We start from the raw sequence: 16,704 nt of genomic DNA on the forward strand, positions 1-16,704 counted from the left end.
TTTCTGATCAAACTCCTGCTCAAAGGCTCTGTGACATACTTTTGAACAGAGCACTTTTCTTACTTTCACTTGTAAAGAACTCATACATCATACATATATTATGCAAACATTATTTTTATATCCTCCGACAGTTTTCAAAATATGGATATAAACTGTTAAAATATTAAAAGCATGGGTAATACAGGGCACTATATGTATATACATATATGTATATATATTTGTATATATAATCTAAACATGTTAGCTTAAGCAAATGACAATTAACTTTCTTGACCAATCAGCATTTACAGAGAGACTTGTCTCTCTTGGATGAGAGAAATATGGCTCTGCTTAACTAAATATGGAAGTCTTTTTCATGTGTACATTCCTTTTTTCCAGAATTTGGAGTATTCCCGTAACAATACATGTAGCCTAAAATCACATTTTATTACTCTGAAAGTACATCACGTACACATATTACAACAACGTGTTCATAGTCTACAACAGAGGAACCACATGAGATAATACGATGGATATCTTAATTATGCAATTAGGATGCATTTTCAATATGTTTCTCTGTCATTGTCATTGTACTTGCATGAAAGGACCAGACAAATATGACGTCAGATGGCTGACTGTCACAGCCTGATGGCTCAGGACGCAATTACAACAGCAGCTTATCGTTGTGGACAGAGAGGCGGCCGCGTGCGTTTACTTGTATGTTCATGCCTCAAGGAAAACACGTTTGAGATCAGACGTACAAAGATCCTGAAGTAACAGCCGTGCGAACGTGTGACTGTGTCACAAATGAAGATGGCGAGGGGAATCCGGTGTTTTTTATGTTATTTTTTGTACTGTTTATCGTACATCATCTGCATTCGACCACGAGCGCACGCGTCAGACAACCTGCCGCTGTGTCAAGAGGTAAGAGCGCGACAAAAACAGGCAATGATTATGTATTCGAGAATGACTCGATGTTTTCTTTTGGCCGCATTGTTATCGAATCCTTCTCTAATAGGGCGCAGTTATTGGAGAAATCATGCTCTGTTTACTATTCCCTTTTATAAACATAACTGTCTTTCGAATGTGAAATCTGCAACCCATTCGTAAACAGCCGTGCTGTAAATGCGCTATCATCGACAACATTGTCAGATGGTCAAAGTCATGTTTCCAGGAAGAAATTGCTTTTGCGAAGACAAAAGTTAGCGTACAACTGTTCTATTAAATGTAAGATTTGTGGACCAGATAACATATGAAGAGCCCATAATATGATGACACGGTGTAAGTGACCAATCGCTGAGGTAGTTTTCACCAGTGCGCGAAGGACCATAGGTAGTTCAGATTGTTACATTCAGTTTTTTTCAACGTAGACTACACAGTTCCTGTCCTATCATTTGTGATAACAGTTTATTATTAATACATTCATGCTGACGTTTCAGGCAAAATTAAATTGTTACATATTTCATGAGCAGAAACATCCTTAAGCCAACTGAAACATTTTAATTCCCATTTCATTTTTCCGTGCAGGCCTAGTATTTTCCTATTATAGTAATTTTAGTAAAAAAAAAAATAAAATTGGGAGGTCGTTTGTAGGAGTTGTGCATGTTCTCCAATGCAAAGATTTTGCTCAGGTCCCGAGAATAAGGGCCAAAGGGAATTCAGTCACTGACGAATTCATTACACGTCTTTACTCGTGCAATTCTCTTGATTAAATTTTGTAATATGTTCTGTACTGAAACACTCACTCATACATACAGCATGCATACATAATGCAGTATAGGAGGGGTGGGGGTAACAGCTGCAAACACTTAGCAGCACCCCATCTGATAGGGGTTGCTATGGCTCTGTAGCGAGGTGAGCCTTAACAACACTGTGAGAAGGTAAACAATAGGGGATTGACAATCTGCAAGGCTACTAGAACATGGAATGCTCTAGTATGGAAGATATCCATATTCTACTAACATATGCAAATATTTGAGTTTAGTTACACTGCAAGTAATAGAAAACAAATACCCCATCATAGAGAGCAGTGTTTAAATATTTATCAGACTCATACTCACAAACATTTACAAACTGCAGCTGAGGCTGTTATCAGTGGAAGGCTCTAATTCATTACTATTCACAATACCCAACAGAATGAATGATTGTCATGACAACAGTCACCACCCCTCTGAATGTGTCCCTGGTGATTACACAAAAACGGCCATGTCTGTGTGTTTGTGCTTTTGGTTTACTGTTTTTTTTTCTTTAAATTGACTATCAGTTTTCTCATTGAGCAAAACTGGCAATTGTCCCCACTGGGTCTCCAATTGTCAGATAATTATGTCCACACAGGGTCATTTAGCTCTAGCAATGCTGCAGGGATATAAACTACACACACACACACATACTCAAAAAAAAAAAAAAGAAAAACCCTACACAGGTACGATTGGCATGTTGGTATGAGGAAGAAGGAAGTATCAATATACTGAAATATTTCCATATAATAGATTCACTCACATATAAACTCACACATTTCATGTATACCTTGCAGACTGTATTGCTTTGCTTTTCTACACTTTTAACAAATTCCACTTGCACTAAGTATACTGCCTCCTGTGTGTGTGTTTCAGACAGACTACTACTATGAGTACACAGAGTGTGACAGCACAGGCTCACGGTGGAGAGTGGCTATTCCTCAGAGACAGGGCAGCTGCAGTGGCCTGCCCGAGCCAGTTAGAGGCACTGACTGTAGTGAGTACAAAACCTGTGTGTGTGTGTGTGTGTGTGTGTGTGTGTCAGCAGGGTAGAGGAACAGATTTGTCATTTGATGCATGACAGTTCCAAGAGATGATTGTCTGTGTTTGCCCCGCCTCAGAATTTCAGGATTCTGTAAAACAGTAGAATTTAGCAATGTGTAACTTGTATTCATGTGTGTTGCACAGTGTACTTTAGGGAGAAGTGAATTTTATAAATGTTTAATCTGTGGTATGAGAGTTTAATCCAGAAAAATTTAAACCAGGAGATTTTTAACAGTTTGGATTCTGTGTTTTCGTGACACAGTGTTCTTGTTTATTTAATTGTGTGTACGCATGCGTTGGTGTGTGTGTGCATGTGTATTACAGCATTCTCCTGTGAAGCAGGAGAATTTTTAGAGATGTCAACCCAACAGTGCACAGCCTGTGCAGCTGGTTCCTATTCACTGGGCAGTGGTGTGCGATTTGACCAATGGGACTCCATCCCCTCTGGATTCAGCAGCGTAGCAACCTTTATGGATACAGGAAGCCTCGCAGAGGAGACACAGACCTGCAACCGGTCAGATATCACAGTGTTCCCCTGCGATCTCGTGTATACACAGCACAACAATGACCAATACACACACGCACACACACACACACACACACACACACACACGGCATAACCCACAAATTAATTACTGGTTTGTAACTCTACATGCCATTCTGCCACTTAATATATATTTTCCCTCATCAACTAGGAAAATAATTATTTAGTATTCAATTTATGGTGATTCAGTGAGATTATTTTGGATAATGATTCCTCTCAAACGAATACCACATACAGTTGACCTCAACCATCAGCCACAGCTACGTCCAGGCTTCACACTCTGGTCCTAAAGGCATTATTTGACAGTTCCATCCTGTGTTTGTCTGCACAAACAGGTCTTCCTGGACACCTCAGGGGACTCATTTGGAATCAAACCGTGATGAGTGTACAGTGTCACTCGTGTATGCTGTACACCTGATGAAGCAGGGATCCGTTTCCTTTGACTACCAGTACACTGACAACAATATCTTCTTTGAGTTTTTTGTGAGTTCACTATCACTTTTACTGCTTATGGGGGGGGGGGTGCGTTGGTTGTCACCCATTACTTTCCCCTGCTCCCGTGGCTTTGAGGAGTTACCTAAAGCAATAGGACTGAGTGGTTACCTATGTTTCCTGTTATCTCCTGCACAGATTCAAAATGACCAATGTCAGGAGATGGACCAGACAGCTGAGCAGAAATGGATCAAACCAACATCCAATGGAGAATGGGCCACACACATGGTCAGTGAGCTTTTTCCGGTTTACACTTCTTCAGCTGTATATGTGATGGTCAGTGAATGGGCAGTCGTGTCTCCTTGGTGTTTCCAATGAAGATTTGTTCCCCATGTGCTTTGGATGTGATCTAAGGACAGTGCTGATCTTCAAAAGGCTTGGTCATCACATATTATCTCAGGCTCTAAAATACCTCATCACTTCTTGTGTTATAACTGTACAAATTAACTTAGTTTAAAAGCATTGATCAGATTACATGCTGAAGTCTCTGTCAAAGTAACACTTAGTTCAGACTGTTTACAGATTAAGCTAATCTCTTCATCATATCTGAGGTTTCTACCGTGTTAAAGCTTTTTTAACAGTCCGTAGACTAGAAAAACATGTTTTTCCCCCTCTTACAAAAAGTTTTTGATGATATTTGCATTTGGGCTTGAGTGTGAGTGTTGTGTCCTGTGCTCACTGTTGCAGGTGAATCTGAAGTCTGGCACTAATATTCTGTACTGGAGGACAACAGGCATCTTGCTGAGTGGGAAGGCAGTGAAGCCAGTCCTCATAAAGAACATCCAGATAGAGGGTGTGTGTATATATCTGTGTGTGTGTTTAAGCATGTGGAGAGGGTATCCTGGGTCAATGGTGATGGTAACATGTGACTGTGGTATTTGTGTGCAGGTGTGGCATACACATCTGAGTGTTTCCCCTGCAGACCAGGCACCTTCAGTAAGGTCCCAGGATCCTCATCCTGTGACCTTTGCCTGAGAAACACTTACTCTGCTAAAGGAGCCAGTTCCTGTACATCATGCCCAGAGAACCAGTACTCTGGTTAGTATACACACAGACACAATAATAAGTTTCTACAGCCAACAACTCTGACCTTAGGCGTTTTCGGACCGAAAAGGTCTGGGGTCTCATTCGAGAGGAACTACCCCTAGAACTACATACGTCCTAGGGCTTCTTTTTTGTTTGCATTCGCACCGCCAGTGGGAACGCTGAAGCGACGTAAGCCGGCCGACGGTGGTATAGCTACGTCACGCTCAGAGCTGTTGCTTACACGGCTAACCAGGGTAGCCGCAAATTTTTAAGTAGCCTACAAATGACGTTTAAGGCCTTTTAAATACCTCTAAAAGGAAAAATTAATACCATTACTGCGGCAAAAGAAATCGACAAACTAGACAACTATACACCGTTTTTGAGTTTTATTGAATTTGAATGACAGGAATATCCAGTGCACATTAGATAACACAACTACTTTCTCATTAACGAAAATAAAATTGCATGTCGATAGACCCAGTCCAATGGAAAAAATGTCCCCCTACAGCAGTGAACGACACGATGCATAGTACTTTCCGGGTGCTAGCATAGCGCTGGTGCTTGACGCTTGCTCGCAGCGTCGTGGTTTTTTTTTTTTCCCTTTTTCCCCGCTGCAGCCCTAAAATCGTAAGCTGGATAAACACGTTCTTCTTCTAGGTTAAAATGCGGATCGCAGCCACACAAGCGGACACACAAACACGCTACAATCTTTAACGTACAAACAAAGTGGTAGCCTATTGGACGTTGCGGAAATGGTCATTGTTGTGGGATATAAAATAGCGGTAAAATAACATATAAAAACTGAACATGCCTCCCCTCCTACAATTCCAGACATTTTTGGACCTGAATATCAAAAACTAAGACTTTATATTTTACACGGATCGCGGTTGCAATCACTGTATACCTACGTCACCCAAGGTTCCTATTGCGCTGCGAAAGTACCTACCCTGAAGTAGGAGTTTAAAAAGCCTCTCAAAACGGCGTTCAAAGAACTGTGATCTGTGAACTGTGAAGTTCTTACTCTAACACTTCTAAAAACTATGGAAAGGTTCCTGCGGTGCGAAAGCGCCTCTTAACACTAACACAAACCATGAAAGAAACATTGTGGAACTTTTTTGCTGTAAGAATAACTGGTAAATCTTCGTTCAAATAGCATTTAAACTTTGGGAGGCTTGAATTTACTGTACATATGTATAGCTATGGGTAGTTTGTAGTATAGTATTTTATGTCCTGTGTATTGTCTCCATGAGCTCTTTAAAACCTTAAACATACACAGGCAGACTGGACTAAACGGTGTGAGTTCAGTGTGTGTTTAGTACATGTCCTTGTCTCTCTGACAGAGGAAGGCTGGGCAGAGTGTAAAGAGAGACCACCCTGCACAGAAAAAGACTACTTCCAGATTCACACACCCTGCGACAGTGATGGCAAGGTGAGAGAGGGGACTGTGTCTGTGTGTGTGACTGACTATCTGAGAGACAGACAGAGAGAAAGTGAGAGAGAGGGAGAGAGAATAGCCAATAAAATTGGACTCAGTAGGATAACTAAGCTAAAACATTCAGCTATCTTGACATTTGACCCGTGGGATTTCTTGTTTGTAGTTAGTTGTAGCTAGTTAAGTTAGTGAAGACAGCAGAAATGTTTTGCAGTGACAGACATACTTATTGCTGAGTAGTTCATTGTGAAGATTTGACATAAGCACAAAGATTGCACAGGCAAAAAGATTCCAAGCAGGTAGAAATGCACTGTATAGCTTTAAAACAATACTTCATTGTTACTGTTGTACAAATGGAAACTGAGTATGAGTATGAGTGATTCATTTGGATTGGTTGGAATGTTGTGTGGTGATGTTTCAGACCCAGACGCTATACCGCTGGGTGGAGCCTAAAGTGTGTTTGGAGAATGTAACAGGTGCAGTGTCATTACCCCCTTCTGGAGAGAGAGAGGACTGCCCACCCTGCAACCCTGGCTTCTACACACACAACTCATCAACCTGTCTGCCTTGTCCACCTGGAACATTCTCTGATGGCACAGCAGGTAGAGCACATTAACTAACACATCCCTATCATACACCTGTCTGTCCATTCAGTCCGGAGCATCCCTCATGGGCAGACACACACAAAAAACCCTTTCTAGATCATTTGGAGTTGTGTTGCTAATTGATTACTTCTTTCCTCAGATTGCAAACCATGTCCAGCAGGCACAGAACCATCGCTAGGATACCAGTACAAATGGTGGAATGTTCTGCCTAGTAACATTAAGACTTCCTGCTTCAATGTGGGCAACTCCAAGTGTGATGATATGAACGGTGAGAACAACAGACATCCGTGTGATTGTGTGTGTGTGTGTGTATGTGTGTGTGTGTGTGTGTGTGTGTGTGTGTGTGTGTATGTGTGGGTACGGTTAGATATGAGAAAATGTATATATTAACACATGTAAGTAATCTGTATTAAGACGCTTTGCTCTCCATACACTGATGTGTGTGTAGGTTGGGAGGTTGCCGGTGACCATATTCGCAGTAGCATTGGAGGGTCAGACAATGATTATCTGATCCTAAACCTTCGGGTTCCTGGATTCAAGTGAGTCCCCAAGACTTGTAAACCAACCTCAAAAAGCTGAATTTAACCAACAGTTATCATCAAAAATGTCTCTTATTTTCTCCCTCAGACTCCCCACGTCTGTAGCTGGAATGACTCCAAGTGAGTTTGGTAGGATAACTTTTGTCTTTGAGACCATCTGCAGTGCCGACTGTGAACTCTATTTCATGATGGTGAGTCATGCTGCAGATTGGTATGTGTTTGTCATGCCCTGTAGAGTTCTTTGTGAAACTGTTAGTGAGAGAATCTTTCATTTTTGGTGAATGCATTTGTTTTTTGTCAAATAGTTCAGAGCAACTTAATTTTTTTTTTAACATTTTATTTGTTTGGTTAAAGCTCCTATTTAGAGGAATTTCAATTACTATTTCCTAGATCAGAGGTCACACACCTCTAGAGTAACCCTGGGGTTAGAAACTACACAGGGGCACATCCGTATTGAACCATCATGTTTGGGTTTTTAACCCACACCCCTACGGTGTCTTGGCTGCTCCTCTTACTGCTGTACAGTTAAAACCTTTAACCAGTGTGTTTGCCTAGTGTTGAGATACTGTGTATGTTTTGACGTTTGAAAATTATAGTCCTTACCTTAAATATGACACCCTCACGGTCACATTATGATATGACTTCCTGATTTATGACCCTCATTCCAAATGGTTCATATTAACACAAAAAAAATGTGTTCGCGCGCGTACATGTGTGTGTGTGTGTGTTTGTGTATGTGTGTGCGCGTGTGTGATTTCTAAGCAGGACGTGAACAGGAAAAGTACTAATGTGGTGGAGTCATGGGAGGGCAGTAAGAGTAGACAGTCCTACACACACATCATGACCAAGAATGCTTCTGTGTCATTTACATGGGCTTTCCAACGCACCAACAAGGCTTCAGATGTGAGTAGACACACACACACACGTTCCAACACCACCTCTGCTTATAAACCACCTAAGGCTTGGACACATCTATGAAAAAAATGTATTCATACACAAATGAATCTCAGTTACACAGACCAAAACATACACATACACATACATGTATCTCTCTCTTTGTCTGACAGGCACGTCAGTATGTGAATGATGTGGTGAAGATATACTCTATCACAGTGACTAATGCTTTGGATGGCGTGGCCTCCTCGTGCCATGCGTGTGCTCTGGTCAGTGGGCAGACGGGCTCTTCCTGTGTGCCTTGTCCAGCTGGCCACTACATCGACACAGACACAAACCAGTGCCAGGAATGCCCACCCAACACCTTCCTGTCCGGGCACCATATCTATGGCCGAGATGCCTGCCAACCCTGTGGACCTGGCAGCAAAAGTAATAAGGTATCGCGGCAGTGAGTGTGTGTTTGTGTACGTGTGTGTTTATGTAGTAGGTCAACAAGTACAGTAAGCAGCTTAAAACATTTATCACTGCTCCTAATGAAATATTCATGTGTCTCAAAACTGAATGTCTTAATAATTAAATGTTTTTACTTTGTATCCAAAAACATTACAGTCATTCACTCCCTATTCTGTGTGCATGTGTTTGTTTGTGCAGGAACATTCAGTGTGTTTCAGTGACTGTTCATTCTCACACGTGGATCAAAACCGAACTTTGACCTATGACTTCAGAGCCCTGAGTTCAGTGGGGTCAATCATGAACGGGCCTAGTTTCACCTCCAAGGGCACGAAATACTACCACCAATTTAACATCAGTTTATGTGGAACTGAGGTACACACACATACAAACACGTATGCTCACGTGCTCGGGCACCACAAATACACCCACACACACACAGACACTATAAATGCTACATGAATCTCTGTTGAGAAGAGGTACTCAGACACACACACTTTCAGACACAGCAAATACTACATCATTCTCTTTGGAGCTATATTACATATACAGAAACCCTGGCAGGTTCTGCTCACCTTCTGTCTCTCTCTCTCTGCTGCAGGGAAGGAAAGAAGCCATATGCACGGATAATGTGACTGACCTATCCAATAAGGACCTGCAGAGTGAATCTGCTGACTTTACCAATTATGTTGAAACTTTTGTCTGTCAATCAACCATCATCCCAGCCGATGGGCGGGGCTTCAGAGCTGCACTGTCTTCTCAGTCCATCAGTCTGGCTGACACCTTCTTGGGTGAGAGACATGTTCACTGTTCTGTAAATGAATGGATCGCTTTATTGTGTCATTGGATATTTTGACATATACTGAATCAGAGGCTTTTGGTACTGAAGACCAACAGCATAAATCAATATTTGCTAGTTTTAATTTTTTATATCTAATCTTTCTTTTTTTCTTTATGCATTTGTCCTTTCTTTCTCCCATTGGTAGGAGCTACAGTGGATAAAAGTCTAGATGGAGTGAGTGTGAGGCCAGACCTCTTCCGTGAATCACCACATAAAGTTCCAGATGTGCACTTTTTTTATCGGTGAGACAAGTTTTTTGTTCATGATGCAAACTGACATGACTGACAGCTCCTGGAGAGTGTAATATTCTGGATTGCTTACGTGCAGTATATCTAAATAACCACTTAGGTCATTGTAAGTGCTACATGTCGCGATGGGGATGGGAGTTAAACGTCGAAAAGAAAAATGTACCCTCCAGTTTCCTTTTCTTTTTTAACACTAATTTTCTTCCTCTCTCTCTCTCTAGCTCGCCCCAGGTGACAGCGTCCTGTGAGGGTGGTCGTGCTGCGGTCATAACACTGCGCTGTAATCCTGAGAGGAGTGAGCGTGGGGAACTGACAGTGCCAAGGTTTGAGTCTGTACTAGACATACTAGAGTATGTGTATATCTGTTTACATGCTCGCCTCTCCTATGATTCTCTCATGAGACTTGTTTGTGTATATGCTTTGTCTAAAAAAAGTTGTACTGATTGTGTGTGTATGTGTGTGTGTGTATGTGTTCAGTGCGTGTCCTGCGGGCACATGTGATGGCTGTACCTTTCATTTCCTGTGGGAGAGTTCCAGTGCCTGTCCCATCTGCACTGAAGAAGACTTCCACACTATAGAGGGAGCATGCAAAGGAGGAGTGCAGGTGCTAAACCTTTTTTCCTCTCTCTCCTTCACACTTTGGCTCACGTCAGTGCATTCTCACTTCTTTCTCTTTGTCTCTAGGAAACCCTACATGTTTGGAATGAGCCAAAGCTTTGTACTAAAGGGATGTCACTTCCCGCCAAAACCTCTGCCCCCTGTGAAGCTATTGCACTATGGTTGAAATTTGGAATAGGGGGCGGGGCGTTCATGGCTGTTCTCCTCATCTTCCTCACATGCTACTTCTGGAAAAAGAATAAAAGGTGAGTTGTTCTTGTCAATCAGCCTCACTAGCCAATCAGATCTTCTATTTTGATGACTGACTCTTTCTGTTTGATTAGACTGGAGTATAAATATTCTCGGCTGGTTATGTCGACCAATAAGGACTGCGAACTGCCGGCAGCAGACAGCTGTGCACTTGATGAGGGGGAGGAAAATGAAGATGATGTAGTTTACTCCAACACTCCATCGCTACTGGGCAAACTGAAGGCCATCGCCAGCAAGGTGAGAGAATAGATTTCACTCTCGACCTATTGACCCTTACGTACCTCATATTAAATAACTGCTCAGATATGAGAGGATGAGGCGCTGAATATATATGTGTGTGTGTGTGTGTGTGTTTCTAGGGTGACCGGAATGACAGTGAGTCCGTCCAACTGAAGTCATCTAAAGCAGAGAGATGGGTTTGGGGATAAATAACCTCAGAGAAAGAGAGGAAGAATATGGACAAATAAGAGAAAGAGAGAGAGAGAGAAAGGAAGGGGTGAGAGGGGAAAGTGACTGTGTGTGTGCTTGGGCTCTTTTAGCCGTTCAGTATGTCTGCATTTGTTTGCCACTGCAGTTGAGGTTACAACATCTGTTCATGGTTTATCTCAGTTGTTGTCATGTTTTTTTTATTTTTCAGTTTAATATATACATATATATATAAATATATACGGGTCCTCAATGCTGAGATGAGACAGTTGCACGGGGATGTATTTCAAAACACTCCCACACGGTTTTCCATTCACATTAAGTCTGCTTGTGGTCTAGATTTCACTGTTACTGTTTTCTTAGTTGAAAAAACTTTAAGTCTCTGTCAAGGATCCAGAAAACTGGCCCTGTGACATGTAACACTATCATTTAAAAAAAATACTTTTCAGGCTCAAAACACACAGCATGTGAGCAGAAGAGCAGTCCTTTCCATCCACTATAGTACGGTAATCTGTTAACTACATAACATCATGATCAAATGGGTTGTTTGGCGAACAATACTGAGATGTACATAAAACTGTACACAGATTTATGTATGTTCTTCTCTACTTCTATTCAAAAATATAGTCTCAGATCAACAACAACAACCAAAACAAGAAATAATGAATTTATGTGATAGCCATATCTTTTGTAGTACACAAGCCCAGAGTCTGGAGAGAGACATTGCTTAGAGAAGAAACCAAAGGTGGCCGTTTTGCACTCTGCTAACACAATATTGACACAAAACATTGATATTTGACAGCCCTAACAACCATTTCCCCTCAGGGACTTAAAAGGTCATGCTATTGTAAAACATATTCAGCACTGCACATACATAAGAGTTGAATGGACCTCACAGTACAACTATTTTTCTCAGTGTAGAAATGTCTAAAGCATCCAGTCATGGGCTTTGCTCATTGTCCATTTATGTTTAATTTTGACAAGTACCAGTGTCATTACAAACATCCATATTTGATAGTCACTCTATATAGAGATATTTTAGGTATACCTACATTTCACTAACACATTACATTGTATTCCAACAGATCAGTGACACTGACAGTTCAGTGTTAATTGGCTCTGCTAGCTTTTACTTTTAATGTTTGCTTGCTTTCACACATTTTGAAAATGGATTTGACAAAAGCAATTTTGACTCCAGAGCTATGCATTTGTTATTTCAACTGAATGTGTAAAATGCTGAGAAAAAAATAGGATTGAAAGAAACAGCTGATACATTTGTTTGAAATTTATACAAATTATGTATTTGTTGCTCTCCCTTGCTCATACAAACTCACATCTAGCATTTGGCCAGTAGAGGGAGCTCTGGAGCGTCCTGTAACTTCACCTGCGTGTTCAATTCAGTTCAGTTCAGTAGCCTGTTTCCTTTGAGACTTTATGACGTTTTAGGCCTACAGAAAACCCAGTGTTGCAATGTCCCCTCTACTCTCCTGCAAACTATACATTGAGGAATCCATACTACCATCACACCACAACTACTGCAATGGACAAGATCTGTTACTGTTTTGTATTTTATATTTTGTATTGTTATGTATCTGGAGCTGTAAAAAGTCTTGTTAAATATTTTTCATTGGTTTTGTTTTCTGTTACTATTCTTGCAGATGCTTTAATAAACCTACAGTGAGCTTTATGTCTGTGGTGCAGGATAATGGGTATAATCACACAAACACACGCACACACACACACACACGCACCTCAGAATCATTCGGGATCTTTTTTCACTATTTACTCTTCTATGAGAGAAAAGGATAAGCTGGATTTGCTGGGAAATTGAAAAACACAAGTATGCACCAACTTCACAACCTCTGTTTTGAGTGGAAAACCAAAAAACATCATGATATTTTAATCTTCAGAACTTGTCTGGACCTACATTATGTTTTGTTGAGTACAAAGTTACTGTTGTAATATCAGGTGAAACCAGTCACCTGCAACTGGCCAGATATGGTTTGCAGGGATAACCTATGGTAGAACTGATGTTAGTATGGTATCTTCAGTCAGGATTCAATGAGTACATTTCATGTTCACAGTCCTCACATGAGCCAAAGTAAATTAAAATAAAACAAAATCATGGTTTACTGAAAGATTTGTTTTCTACAGCTGTCTATAGATCTTTCTATCTTTCCTCTCTCCTCCTTCCATCAGTCCATCTTTTCATCTCCTTCCCCTCTCTTTGTTATCTGCAGTCCATACGGAACTGCGGCAATGGCTTCTGGCAAGAGACTTCCAACTTGAAAAGATCAATGAATGACAGAGCAGAGAGTGAGCGAGAGAGGGATAGAGAGGAAGAGAGAGAGGAGGAGGAGAGAGAGGGAAGGAGGGCAACAGAGGCCCTGAGCTACAAAGAAAATCATTAAACACATCAGATAAACACTCCTGACACTCATGCACACACACACATACACGCACATTAAAATGTCTTTTGCCACAATGAAAACACGAGGAACACTGTCTACTCAACCACATTTTCATATGAATTCATCAAACATTTCACAATACACAGCTCAAATGAATAAGGTCATTAAGTCCATCATAACAGCTTATGATTTGATGGAAATTCATAAAGACCGTGTTTGAAGCATGCTTAAATGGGCCACAGTACAAGGTGTGTGTGTGTGTGTGTTTGTGTGTAAGTGTGTCTCCTTGTTGCAGTGAATGGTACACTTTTCTCCATATAGTCTCTATGAGCGCCCATCTTTGCTTTCCCCCCAGAGTCCTGGAGAATACATTCCCAAAGGGTGCCACTCATACTAACTTCCTAAAACTCAAAGGTCCTTAATACTAACTTCCTCAGATTCAAAGGTCCTTACACTCTCCTCATGTTCTCTTCAGATTCTTCTCTGCTTGCTTTCCTTTGAAATGGTCACCTCAAGTTTACTTTAAGAAGAAGTTAAGGGCCATAAACTCTCAATTGTTACAATGTAGAAATGTCTTTTGTGAGAAGCATTCTATATATAAAATCTAAAGGTGGATCATAAAAAGCAAATATTCCACTATCTCCCAAGTTCCTCAATACCATGTCTGGCGGTGACAGGAATGAGGAGGAATCTTGAGGCAGCATTGGGACTGTGGGAGTTGTAGTTTTGGAGGGAGCACTGTCCTTCTAAGCATTGTATTTCTTCCCCACTCTGTGGATCTGCTGGTACAGAGTCATAGAGAAGGCCATGCCGAGGAGCTGCAGGATAGAGAGAAAAGTCAGAGACAGACACTGAGAGGGCAGAACACAGGGCTGGAGAGTACATTTTCCCCTAGAGTGCTTAGCTTTGAGTGTCTCAGTGACAGCACAGGGAGTGACAGAGAGTGTTAAGACTATCACTGTCTCATTAACACTTGACTGCTATCTGTTTTTTGTGTGGTTTTTTTTTGTTTTGTTTTGGGGTTTGTTTGTTTTTTGCATATATCAGGTAAAGGCCATTTAAAACCTAAAATCTACATAAAGTTTTTCTGACTCTGACTAACAGACCAGTTCCATGATTACTGGGTTTTTCAAATACCTAATTTCTGCATAACAATTTCCATGTGTGTTTGTGTGTGTGTATACATTTACATATTACCTGTATGACTAGCACACACATGGCGATGGTTCCCAGTACATGCTTGTTGTCATCCAGCCACTCTTCGACCTTCTCAAAGCAGCCCTGGAGGACAGGGGTCAGCACAAAGGTCAGCTGACAGTTTGTCTATAATCTCACCTTAGACCTACTGGCATAATTTGAACCAGACCACACCAGACCAGTTTAGTGGTCTTCTGGTCTCAAAGCCAAGACGAAAAAAATCTCTGATAGAGAGATTAGTAATCAAATCATTGGAGGTGTCAAGAACAGTGAGTGGACCACTATTATATTGAGACTAAGTGTGTGCACACACGCGCGCGAGTGTGTGTGTGTGTGTGTGTGTGTGTGTGTGTGGTCATGGCAACAAGCTCACCCTTGTCCAGAAGACACTGGTGGTGTTGCTGCCACATTCTTTATAATGCTCCTGACAGCAGTGATCAGGCACCATCTTCTTCTGCAGGGCTTCATGCCAGTCTGTGTGCCCAGTCACACCACAACACTCCCACTGTAGACAGAGAGAGTGATTAACATTTCTCTCTGTCTTTCTCTTTTTCTCACATGCACAAACATGCATACTGTCCACCCAGACAGTAAACAGTGCTGTGGATGGCGAATACTGACCAGTTACATGTGCTGCTCACACACCCCCAACCCTCACACACACACACACACACACACACACACACAAAGAGATACACATAGGAACAGATAAGAGGCTCTAGAACCCAGCATGCTGCCATGAGAGCAGTGGCAGTATTAAACTTCTTATAATTGTAATTCAGTATGAATTATTCTAGTACAAAGTGATGACAGACTTGCTTTAGTAATACATTACTCCCACTGTACAATCAATACTGAGTAATGCCTTTCTATGGGAGCTTTCATCCATTACACTCATAACTCACCGTGTGAACTCAAATTGACCCTGCATTATTGAGACTGATGTACACACACACAAACACACACACACACACACACACACACACACAGAAATGCATGCTCAAACAAACATAGAGACACACACAACACAGCATACACACCAACACTCACTCACACACACACACACACACACACCTCAGCCTGAATGATGTTCCAGGCATTGCGCAGGCCAACATTGTTGTCTGTGTTGGAGAGTCTCAAGCCATCCTTCAGGTCCTTCTTTGCATTCTCACTAATCTGCAGAGATCACAGAGCAAAGGTCATGTTATTGTTATATGGCACTGGAATTATCCATATGACATTTCAATTAATGAGAAGTTCTAAAATGGCAGGATTTGCACATGTATGAGAGCTAGTTGGAGAAAGAGAGGGAGACAGTGTGTGTGTGCGTGCATGCGTGTGTGTGTGTGTGTCTGTCTGTTCGTGTACATATGACTCACCTTATCAGTGTACACAAAGAACAGGATGAGTAGAATAAGCTCTGCCAGCAGAATGATCAACAGGACAATGAAAAACTGTGAAAAAGAAAGCACAAAACAGAAAATGAGAGAGAGAAAGAGGAAAATAGATGGAAGAGCGAGGGGCACATACACAATGACATGCATTACATTATCATACTAGTTCTATGCATTTATATAAACCATTTAGTCAGTGAGACAGAGCTCACTAATTAACAGTTTAAAGAAGACTAATCATAACAGTGTTCTAATTGTAACAGAGAATTGTTAACACAGAGAGTCTAGAGGCGTAGTGCATTGTGGGTATTGTAGGAATTTACCACTCACACTAAGAAGCAGGCACTTGTTCTCCTTGATGGCTCCCAGACAGCCAAGAAAGCCTGTCACCATGACTACCGTGCCAAGGGTGATGACAAGGTTGGCAGCAGAGAAAGAAGGGAAGGAGGGTGAGAAGGTTGCAAAGCTGCCCTGGGACACAGACAGCCAAATCCCAACACCCAGCAAGCCACATCCCGACAACTAGAGAGGGAGAGAAATCGGAGGTTTTTGGTCTTGATCCATGTGAATGGTCCTCCTATC

At 41.5% G+C, this 16,704-nt stretch overlaps 2 protein-coding genes across 4 annotated transcripts in view; one reads left to right on the top strand and one right to left on the bottom strand.

The window, feature by feature from the left end:
* Window positions 1-792: 792 nt before the first annotated feature.
* On the top strand, window positions 793-11,122 carry elapor2b (endosome-lysosome associated apoptosis and autophagy regulator family member 2b). The gene is made up of 22 exons (XM_030772253.1): window positions 793-903; window positions 2,592-2,712; window positions 3,084-3,273; window positions 3,639-3,786; window positions 3,934-4,023; window positions 4,483-4,588; window positions 4,684-4,833; window positions 6,162-6,250; window positions 6,675-6,855; window positions 6,998-7,126; window positions 7,307-7,397; window positions 7,486-7,588; window positions 8,163-8,300; window positions 8,465-8,728; window positions 8,943-9,116; window positions 9,343-9,532; window positions 9,728-9,824; window positions 10,049-10,150; window positions 10,305-10,431; window positions 10,512-10,690; window positions 10,769-10,931; window positions 11,054-11,122. Exons 1-22 carry the CDS (start codon window positions 793-795, stop codon window positions 11,120-11,122), a joined length of 3,012 nt encoding a protein of 1,003 aa, XP_030628113.1.
* A 1,874-nt stretch (window positions 11,123-12,996) lies between these two features.
* Window positions 12,997-16,704, bottom strand: part of tspan9b (tetraspanin 9b) — a 15,861-nt gene continuing 12,153 nt past the window's right edge. For all 3 annotated transcript variants that reach the window (XM_030787387.1, XM_030787379.1, XM_030787372.1), the window contains 6 exons: window positions 16,453-16,644; window positions 16,108-16,182; window positions 15,803-15,904; window positions 15,102-15,233; window positions 14,729-14,812; window positions 12,997-14,349 (listed from right to left, as the gene is read on the bottom strand). In XM_030787387.1, coding sequence (XP_030643247.1) covers window positions 14,278-14,349; window positions 14,729-14,812; window positions 15,102-15,233; window positions 15,803-15,904; window positions 16,108-16,182; window positions 16,453-16,644 — 657 coding nt within the window. In that variant the 3' untranslated portion in view covers window positions 12,997-14,277. The remainder of the gene's footprint in view (window positions 14,350-14,728; window positions 14,813-15,101; window positions 15,234-15,802; window positions 15,905-16,107; window positions 16,183-16,452; window positions 16,645-16,704) is intronic.

This window comes from Chanos chanos, chromosome 1 (assembly GCF_902362185.1).
Source record: "Chanos chanos chromosome 1, fChaCha1.1, whole genome shotgun sequence".
Lineage (NCBI taxonomy): Eukaryota > Metazoa > Chordata > Actinopteri > Gonorynchiformes > Chanidae > Chanos > Chanos chanos.

What these genes read in the sequence shown, in the direction of transcription:
- elapor2b (XM_030772253.1), top strand. Translation starts at nt 793, where the DNA reads ATGGCGAGGGGAATCCGGTGTTTTTTATGTTATTTTTTGTACTGTTTA. An exon ending in GAGAATGGGCCACACACATG is followed by an intron (nt 4,024 to 4,482) that starts GTCAGTGAGCTT and finishes TCACTGTTGCAG; the next exon opens with GTGAATCTGAAGTCTGGCAC. An exon ending in TGAAGGCCATCGCCAGCAAG is followed by an intron (nt 10,932 to 11,053) that starts GTGAGAGAATAG and finishes GTGTGTTTCTAG; the next exon opens with GGTGACCGGAATGACAGTGA.